General features: G+C 44.0%; 1 protein-coding gene across 1 annotated transcript; it reads right to left on the reverse strand.

Annotated features, from left to right (window-relative positions):
• Positions 1–791: 791 nt before the first annotated feature.
• Positions 792–2,198, reverse strand: LOC133806884 (ornithine aminotransferase, mitochondrial-like). The gene is made up of 4 exons (XM_062244981.1): positions 1,967–2,198; positions 1,675–1,730; positions 1,323–1,475; positions 792–1,210 (listed from the first exon to the last, which is right to left on the reverse strand). The coding sequence occupies exons 1-4, from the start codon at positions 2,196–2,198 to the stop codon at positions 1,058–1,060; spliced, it is 594 nt and encodes a 197-aa protein (XP_062100965.1). The 3' UTR covers positions 792–1,057.
• Positions 2,199–10,856: the final 8,658 nt, after the last annotated feature.

A 10,856-nucleotide genomic window follows, 5' to 3' on the forward strand; every position in this document is an offset into this window, starting at 1 on the left:
ACCTTATGATCTGTCATTGTGAAAAAATAAATAATAAGGAACTAATTGCTACTATTTATAGAACTTAAGGACTTGATAGCTTTTTTTTAAGGACTGAATTGTCAAACATTAAGAAACTCATTATGCATTTAGAGTGATTAAGCAAACTTTGCCAAAACGAAACAAAAATAGATGCAGTGTCATCTATTCTTGGCTGCTTTAACAACAGTACTAAAACACACAAATAATCATAGCAGAGAATAGTGATTATTAATAGGGTCTTATTGAAGATATTTCAGTTAACAGTTAAAAGAGCAAAGAAAATGATGTTGTGGTGGATATGAAAACTGAGAATAATAAGAAGAAAAATATATTCTTCAATGCTTGAAGCTTTGAACTATGAACTTATAATGTCTCTTGTGTGGTGTTTCTTGAATATGTGAGCTAAAATGGGAATTCATAACCAAACAAAATCTGAGAAGACAACTAATTGAACTAAATAAAGAAAAAGAGCAAAAATTCTCAAACAAATTGATCTCAGTAAACACTGGTATATATATGACAAATTAAAGCAAGGTGAGCTCTTGCCTGGTAAGTGTCAATTGGCAAGAAAAGAAAATATAAAGATGACCTATTATGAATAACAAATTGGAAAAATAAGAAAGAACGAAATACTGAATGGTATGACATGCAATTCAAGAAACAGAATCATCATTTTTTTAGACATAAATTCATTATTTGTCACCTAAAAAAAGGCACCAATCCAACAAGGGTTTTAAAAGAAAACAGGGGCAAAATATTTTCAATGAGTAGTAACAACCTGTGATGCTAAATAGAATTTCCTGGTATGTTGTGCGAACAATATGTATAGAGTCTATAGACCTTGTTCATACTACTTCCACTTTTTCATAAACATTTTTTGGTGGTGATATGGTTCTCTCTCTATTAACATCTTATAAAATACATTGAGGCAAAGTCACAACTGATATTTATTTTTGGTTTTAGGAGCCATAAATGTGCATTAGCTAGTAATGATTAGAATCAATATCAACAAGTTCCTGAATAATAAAGCCACTACTTAAATTGCTTTCTCTGAAATAAGATAGAGGTCGAGAACAGTTATAACTGCAAACCTTCCATGCTCTCCAGGTCGGATACAGAGCATCACATCTTTGTCTGCAAGAACTACACTTACAGGGATCACTCCATCACCCAAGGCTTTTCCTAATATCTGGAAAGAACAAAAACGAATAAATATAAACTTTCATTTAGTGAATGAACTTTAACGACACTCTAATACATATAAATATCAGTATAGTGTGAAAAAGAAAGTGATGGCTTACCATTACATCAGGGCGAACTTCTTCCCAATCACAAGCTAGCAATTTTCCCGATCTAGCTAAGCCAGATTGGATTTGATCAGCAATCATTAAAATATTGTATTTTGAGCAAAGCTCTCTTACAGATTTTAAATAACCATCGTGGGGAATAACAACCTACCAACCAACAAAAGATACAGTTCTTCTCAGGTAGTTTAAAGTCGATAAATACTTAAAAATGTTATACCAAATGTGCGAAAGGCAAATCTAAGCAAATCATGCCTAACAAATGAACAAACTCATGAACGCTTGTACATGCTTTCTTTAGTTTAACTAATTAAACTTAAGAAAAAAAATATGTTTCACGAAAAGGTACCCTAGCTTCTCCTTGGATGGGTTTGAACAAAAATCCAGCTATCCGATCTCCATTTTCTGCACTTCACAACAATCATAAGTTAAGAAATGAAATAAAATAAATTGACATTACAATGATCTCTCTATATGTGTGTCTGGCTTCAAAAAAATTTCCCCTCTATCTCAAAATTCAAAATAACAATTGAAAGAGTTATAGTAACCAATTCAAAATGAGATATTTTACAATTATATAATAGAATACAGAAAAATAAACAAGTAGCTCAAATATGCAAGAAAGCTTAGAGAATCCAAACCTTTAAAAGCTTTTTCAAGTGCTACCAAATCACCAAAATCAACTTTGAGATGACCAGGCAACAAGGGTCTGTTCATCGTGGATGGCGAATCAAGGTCAAACCGCCTCGAAAACCCATGGACACTGGCGAGCTCATTTCTTCTCCTCCTATCACTTAAAAGCCCGATACTTGGTTGGGATTTGTTCGTCTTGGAGGCTTCTGCTCGCAGGGAAGAAATTGGCCTTGAACCCATGTTGGCGGCGTACAGACTTGGAGGCTTCTGCTCGTAGGGAAGAACGACGACAAAGGCTCGCGGGGATGGAGTTTCGGCGGTGTCTGGTCTTCCTAGTCTGGTGCTTGAACAGCTGCGACAATCGATGGGTATCCGTTCGGGGTTGGCAGAGAGCAAACGAAAGAGAAAGGGAGAAAGGGAGACAATTGGTTATGGAGGGAGAGAGAAAGAGATTTTGGGATTATATTTTTTAATTTACTTATTTTATAAATAAAATTTGATTATATTTGGTACCATGTGAAATTTTTTTTTGGGGGGGGGGGGGGGGGGGCTGGGGAAAAATTAGGCGCCAAAAGATTAAGTCCCACATACACCTATACACTTATTTATCTATTATAATACTTTTTTAAAAGTGTTAAATTTTTGTGTTATGGAAATGGGTTTTTGTTGTAGTGATACTAGGCTGCCACATATGTCATGATGGATGGCACCCTCTATCGCAGAGGGTTGTCCATGCCATACCTCTGATGCGTCTTTGGGATAGAAATGAGTGCAATCATACACGAAGTGCATGAAGGTTTCTACGGAGATCACACAGCCAAACTCAGTCTGTCCAAGAAAATCCTAAGGCAGGGCTATTTCTGGCCAACAATGAAGAAGGACTGTGTTGATTACATTTTCAAGTGCGAACAGTGCCAAAGGTACGCGAAGATCCCCTAAGGCCCTCCGACGAAGATAACCTTGATGACTAGTCCCTCGCCCTTTGCAATGTGGGAAATCGACTTGGTAGGATCGCTCCCGACCAGGAAAGGTGGCGTAAAGTATGCCATCGTGGCCATCGACTATTACACCAAGTGGGTCGAGGCGAAGCCAATGAGTACCATCACCTCCAAAAAGGCCCTGGACTTTGTCATCAACAACATTGTGTGCCGATATGGCCTCCCTCACAAAATCATGTCTGAAAACGGGAAGCAATTTGACAGCGTCCACTTCACTGAAAGACATGACATCGTTAAAAGCTTCTCTGTAGTCGCCAGGCCTCAAGCAAATAGGCAAACAAAGGTCGTGAACAAGATTTTGAAGGGGACATTAAAAAAAATCTTCAACCCTGCAAGAGCAAGTTGTCGAAAGAACTACCCCGCGTCTTATGGGCATACCAGACCATAGAAAGAATGTCTACAGGACACACTCCCTACTCAATGGTGTACGAATGTGAAGCGATCATCCCAGTGGAAATGGTGGTCCCGTCTCATAGACTACGTATGATCCCGCTCAAAACCACGCCTTACTCTAGGAATCTTTGGACCTCATTGAAGAGATCCGAGAAGAATCCCAGGTTCAGCTGAAGATGTATCAGGGAAAGATCGCCAAGCACTTTAACTCTAAAGTTAAAAGTCGAAAGTTTGAAACCGGTGATCTAATCCTGAGAAGAGTCTTCCCTACAACCGAAGATCTGGTAGTGGGGGTTCTAGGACCAAATTGGGGAGGACCTTATGAAATCCAAAATGAAGTGTGTCCTGGAACGTATCGCTTAAGGCGACTAGACGGATCAGAGATCCCAAGGGCCTGGAATGCAGAACACCTCCGCTGTTACTATCAGCAATCGAGAGGGCATGGTTCTGTTCTTATTTTTTCTTGTAAACAATGTACGCCGCAGGGAAATTTCTTATTTTATAAAAATGATGTGTACAAAACATCATAGAGAAATATTGTAAAGAAATAAAGTTCGCGTCTGTCTTCATCCTTTTTATGAACAAGTGACCCAAGACTATAGTCTTCGCTCACTTGGGGGGGGGGGGGGGGGGGGTATGACCATCTATACGAACAAGTCTTAGAATAAAAATAAAACAAAACAGGATGAAAAATGTAGAGTTTAGTCCTGGTCCAAATCGTATAGACTGGGGGCGAAAAACCTAATCCCAACAAAATAAGACGCAAGGCTCAGGCCCAGTCCTAACCCGGACACACATGGTTCGGGGGGTACGAAACCCAATAGGACGCAAGGCTTAGGCCCATTCCTAACCCAGATGCACACGGTCTGGGGGTACTTAAACCCAATAGGACATAAGGCCCAAGCCTAGTCCCAACTCGGTTGTACACGATCCGGAGGGTAAAAAACCCACTAGAAGGTAAGGCCCAGGCCTAATCCTAACCAGGACGAACATGGTTCGGAGGCATAATACCCAGTAGGAGATACGACTCAAGCCCAATCCTAACTCAGACATGTATGGTCCGAGAATACGAAATACCTAAAAATCGGTTGACCTAGTGTGGTGTCAAATAACCAATTACATGTCCATGTTTCCTCTGTGATGGCCTAGAACCATTGGAACATGAGTCTCAGATTTAAGTTGTTTAAAATTAGTCTTATAAATGGCCTAGGCCATTGGAACCTGCACAAAAAAATCAGCACAAATAAATGTGATGATAATTATTAGCTCCCTAATGGTCCAAGCCATTAGAACCTGGACATCAAGATTAAAGCGACTTAATTAGTTAAGTCACACCTAAAAGAAATCTGTAACGGTCCTGGTCGTTGGAGCCCGAACCACAAAATCGGGATGAAAAAGGCTAAGTTATATTGATAAGTCCAAAACGGTCTAGGCCGTTGAGACTCGAGCATGGGTCCCCGGATGGGCTAACTGCCTTCTACAACTTTTCTCTAGTGGTCCCAGCCGATGGAACCAGGACCAAACATTTGACTCATGTTCATGCAAAGTGGTAAAACACATAGTGAAGTTTTGAGAAGAAAATAAACGAATGAGAAAGGGAAAACTTTGTGCAAGAAAAAAATTCAATATATAAAAAAGCTAATAAGGAAAAGTGTCTTGGATGCACCCTCATTCATTAAAGTGATAAACACAAATACCAACAAAAAAATAAGGGAAGCCACAAGTGCAACTTGAAGGCCCAGGCCTAGGCTTTGACATGCTTCGCAGCCTCTAGAATAATTTCATCCTGACCGCCACCGGCCAAGATCTCTGCATCGACTCTTTCCTTGGCCTCGAATTCAACTCTCTTTGTGGCAGGATCAAGGTAAACAAGGAGGTTCATGTTTTTGTCCTGGAGCTAGGCCATATAGATGGCCTCGTCAAAAGTGGCTCCAGCAAAGCACCCGCCTGTTCCTTTTCTTTGAGAACCCTTTCATTTCGCTTCACCTCCAGCTCAAGCAAGTCGTCCAAGGCTTGGATCCGAGCATCAAGAGTTGCAGCCTTCTCTCGATCCTAACGAGATTGGGCCTCGGCCACCTACAAGTGTGCCTTGGTCGATGCCTCCAAGCCCCAAACATGAAGAATCTATGCCTCTAGACTATCAACCAACTTTTTATGGCCGGCTTCGTTCCTGGACAGATTTTGCTCAAGTTAGAACTTAACCCGAGCGGCCTCCTCGTGGTCAGCCTGAACCCGAGCAACCTCCTTGGCCAAGGCCACCCTAGCAGCTTCCCGCTGGTTCATGGTCCCCTCCAGATCCATTTGGGCTGTCTCCAGCCTCATCACCATCTCCGCCAGCAAGTCAGCATTCCTGTGGGCCAGCAATGCATCCTGGAACAAATCAAAGTCAGAAAGCGTACAAGTAAAAAATATGGTAAAGTAAAAGATCACGCGAACAGGTAACTTACAGTAGTGGCTTGGTGACGGATGGCCTGGGAGATGAACAAGGTGTCTCGATTGGCCAAAGTGGCGTACCGCTTCAACTGCAGGTTGGACATGATAGTTCCAACTTGGGCCAGTAGATCCGCAGCCAGCGGAGCCGTATCCTGTCTCTACTCGGTACGAAACCCAGTCTCAGCAACGAGCCGGTCCACAATTGGTTGCGAAGCGCTAAAGGTAGGCGGGTGCTCAGTGAAATCCACCTTTAGTCAGATAGTTAAGGCCTGGTATACCTCCTCCCATTTGTCTCAGCCATCTTCCTAGGCCCGAGACACTAATTTCGTCCTCTCCTCCTGGAGGACCATGTCCCCCTCCTCGGGGAGGGCCGGATTGATGGGGAGCATGGGAGCTTCCAGGATCTCCCAAGTGACGATAAGGCTCTCCTCAAAAGAATGCTCCTCAGCCGGGGCGAGATCTTTGGTCCTAGCCCTATTGGCCCGACTCGCGGACTCGCTAGCGGCCAAGTCCGCGACTCTTTTCTCTGGCACCCTATTCGCCAAAGGCTCCTACTCCAAATTGATGACTGAGAGATGAGCGGACAGAGACAGAATGACTTCAATGCGTACCGTCGGGTGAACAGTCATGGTTGGAGTCTTCTTGATATATATAAATGGGCAAACAAAAAGAAGTCGGCAAGATATACAAATGGGGACAAAAACTAAATATAAGCAAGTTAGTCTAAGGTCCTCCGGGATGAACCCTTATCTAAACCACGGGCACGACTCAACTCCCCAAAGGCGAAGGAATGAATGCGGTCCCCCATGTCATCCAGGTCTAGAAAGTTACCATATTGCAGGAACCCAGACGAATACATGGGGGCTGATGTATCTAGGACAATGGGGTAGGGAAGCCCCACTTCTCGGATGGCCCCAATCGAATAATCTCAATAACTTTGCCTATCCCTAACTAAGTCCTCGAGGCGAGGAGCATAAGTTAAAATCAAAGGCGAATTTCCTTGCCCCGAGATGCTGGCTCCGGGAGCCCCAGCGTTTGCCTGAGCCTCCCCAAAGAGGGCGTCCGGCTCCTCAGATGTGGTCCTCTTCGCTTGGCGGGCCTGCTCTTTTTTCTTCTTGGTCGCAACCTCAATGGCCTCGATATGTACGAAGGCCAATTCCTCCCTCAGAGCTGGATCTCTCTCGAACTGTAGCCCCGGGAAGCTAGGGGTCGCGATCGTCTGATTTGCCTCGAGCATTCCAACCAGCCGTAAGTTCTCCGTGTTCACGTAGTCCCCCACATCCAGCTCCTCCATACTCAGGCTGGCGTAATACTTCTTCCGATCAAGGATGGACTTGGTGAGGAGAGTTTGGGCATATGGTCTTGTTTTCCAGGAGCATGAATGAGGAACATAAAACAAAAGGGAAATGAAAAGGAGTTGAGGAGAAAACAACTTGCCCACGCGCTGAAATTCTAGCACCAACGTGGGATTCTTCTCCAGGAAAAAACTGAGATGTCATGAACTAGTAGTGCCTAACATCCGGGGGGTGCTTCCAGGAATTGTAAGGAGCTGGATAGTTGCCGCAGGGCTTAAATCTTTAGATGTCGTCCCGAGTCTTATCTTCAATGCTAAGCTGCAGCTCCAGCTTATAGAAATACATCACCTCAATGGGAGTATGCGTCGGAATCTCCTTTGATGCACAGAAAATGTGCCACCCCATGAGAACCTTGTAGCCCTTGGGCAGGAGTTGGAATGGCGTGATTCCCACGAACTTGAGGAATCGCGCGAAGTAGCCGTGAAGCGGGAGCGTAGCTCCCGCACTGATATGGCCTATGCTCCAGACCCCAAATTCGCCAATGCTGGTGTGGGCCTTCTCTTCCCTCCTGGACAACCAGTTGTAGAACAGTCTGGGAGTCGATTCTACTCCCAAGTGCTTCCCAAAAGCGTCAACATCCGATACTTCCGGAATTCATTTTTCTCCCCGTCCATCTCCCATGTGTTATAAGTGGGAGGTTTGCGCCTTTCCATGATGATGGGGCCCGACTGAACATATTCCTCCAGATGAAGGGTGATGCCCCTGCTCATGATTAATGATCTAGGAACAATTAAGGAAACAAGAAAACCAAGCAGTTAGCACCAGAACCCAAAGTGATTTGTTAAGGTACAGGGGTTTCTCCTAGAACTTCTTGGAGAAGTCCCCTCCGGACCCAAATCCGAGATCAAAGGAGATCCCGAGAATCTTGATCAGGAACTACGAAAGAAAGTTTTTTTTTCTTCCCTCAATTTTCTCGAATCAGTCCGGTACTCCCAAAGAGATTCGGGAAGACTTTAGTGGAGATACTACCTAGACTGTTTATCCTACAAGTCTCTATTTTGCTCAGAACCACCCTTCTAGACCCTAACAATCCTATGGTCTCAGAGGAAATAAAAAAAGAGTAAAGGACCAAGAAACTTACTATGGGGGACTAGATATGGAAGTCGTGGGGTCTCTGGCAATAGTGTCGGCAAGATCTTGGCTTTAAATCAGCAGAGGTGATACAGGAGCTCGTCCACTGGTTGAACCGGGATTGGATTGTCTGACGGTGGTGTGGAAAAGATGTGGTCCGGGAAGAAACGGCAACGGAGGTGAAGCAGTCTTCGGAGAATCTCGTCGGCAAACTCGGACATAAAGCGCTCTGTCTCTCTCTCAGCTCTGATTGTTCAGAATGTGTAAAGTCACAAATGAAAATTTGGGGATATTTATAGGGCTAAAAGCATGCTGCTTGATTTAACGACTTAGAATAACCTCCCTCATCTAACGGTCTTGGATTGCACAGAGTCTTTAATTAGCCCAATCGAGTATCAGATCGTGGATTCAACAATTGACGATCTACGTCCACCCGATCCAACGATCACAATAGGAAATTTTAGAAATTTCCTCATCCGACGGTCCCAGTTGGTGTGTAAATATTAAATGACCCACTCAATTACTCTATCAGCATCACTCGTACAGACAGGACGCCTTAGAAATCATGATGACGTTTGGCTGTGAACACAATAATCAACAGATTCTCCTCAAATCTATCAGGCGTGAGTAATATGGATACACCAGTTATAGAGAAACACGTATGTATAACATGATGAATTTGAAAGGACAAGGGTCGCCCAAACGTCCCTTAAGTAAATGAACCCGCTGTTGACGCGGTTCTTCGCCAACAGGTAATTAAGAAAAGAAAGAGGAAGGGATTAGTGCTTATGTTGAACCGAAATAGATGAATGATCTTGGAAATGGAATGGTGACACAATATACGTTTTTTTAGGTGGTTCAAAGGTTAAAATCCTTCTACTCGATCAGTCAATATTATTGCTATATGCTTGGTATTCTTTTACAGGGTATTTTTTACATAATAGAATCCAACCCCTTGTAACTCCCAAGGTCTCCATATTTATAGGAGAAGGCACCTGGGAGTTGGTAAGAAGGTCATCCCGTGACCTTCTTACCTATCATGTCAACTCTGTGACATTCATGATTAATTCCTAAACCTGACACATAAGTGTGGTCAAATCAATAGGTAAGGGGATAATAGGCCGCACGGCCCAACCCAGTCGTGGGTGTCTGAATACGCACGTTCATGTTGCGTGTCTGAGAAGTCAGGGGTATATCAGACACGTGATGTCCGATATATCCATGTTTACCTTGCGTGGTTGACTTTATAAAGGATCACAACCTCCAACTCTAGCTCGTACCACGAGCTGGATGCTTCCCTCGACCTGTGGTCTTCAGAGTCCAAACTCCGTCTATTCTTGGCGAACCCTTATGTTATCTCGACCTGAGGATGTCCACGTGGTAAACATGATTAGGCCGACCCTCAAAATTAGGCCGTGTTCTCAGCTTGTTAACAGCCCGTGGGAAAACCAGGGCGTACATCTGCCCCCAAGCCTCTGCTCGTGGTACACGACGTTGTGTAGGGCCATAGTAGGGGCTTTTATGCTTCCCCATGAACTCTTCATATTCCACATTCTACGCAGGCACCAAATACCTGGAACATCATGGTTGGTGACGGTACGTCTTCCGAGAACCGCATTTAATGGCCTAGCCTATACTCAGCTGTCGTTTCGTCTTTCGAGTGGAGGGCCTTAGATCCCACATCAGGGCAATACAACGGTCCTCCTCACGTGGCCCTTCACGTATATAAAAGGGATGGCCACCTTACGCATGGGCCACCCGTTCATTTGAAATTTTTTAGAAATTTTCCTCTTCTTCTTGCTCTCAAAAATCCCCCCTTTTTTCTCTTTCCGATTACCATCTTCGGTCTTCCAGAAACTCAGGTGCAAGGGCTCCTTTGAAGCTTTGGAATCACCCACTCCGACAAAGCCTCAACCCAGGCGATTCCTTCATCCTCTTCTCAACCAGAATATTCAGTAAGTCTTCTGACCATGCATGTGATGAAATTATTTTTCACTGTAGCTTAGGTAAATATTTACTGTAGCCACATGCAAGGGTTTGCTGGCTTTTTGTGAGTGAAAGCCTTTTAGGTTAGGGTATCTTTATAGTAGAAAATCATTTAGGAGCATGGTTTACAGGATGCATTTTCTGGGGAAAATGTCTGGGTAGGATTTTTGGGATGCTAGCTCAAAATATCCAATATTTTGGGTGCAAAACCTGGTAGCTTAGGGGACACGCTTCACAGGCGGTTTTGCCTTTCTTGCCTATTGGAACTTTCCCTCCAAGGAAAAATTCTATCCTGACCCTCCTGACACACGAGTTTCGAGTAATCGAGGTTCTGTTGGGAGCACAGGCGCGTGTTCATAGAACCGCGCGGTCTCACTCTCCACGGGCTGGGCTTACCTAAGCTTGTGTCAAGGAAATACAGAATTTTCTCCATTTTTAGGTCGCCTTCTTCTAAAATTTCTTCTTTTTGTTCGCTAGGCGACCAGATGGGACCCAAGAAGAATGCTCCCAAGAAGCTTGTAGGTAGCTCGTCCTCCCACCAAGACAAAGGAAAGGAGGTGATGGCCGAATCCCCTATCCCCAACTTCGGGTCAGCAGTGGAACAGGAGCTCAAGGTGGCTCCCGACGCGTTCTTTGAGGCGGAGAGGATCGTCTCAAAGATT

This window comes from Humulus lupulus, chromosome X (assembly GCF_963169125.1).
Source record: "Humulus lupulus chromosome X, drHumLupu1.1, whole genome shotgun sequence".
Lineage (NCBI taxonomy): Eukaryota > Viridiplantae > Streptophyta > Magnoliopsida > Rosales > Cannabaceae > Humulus > Humulus lupulus.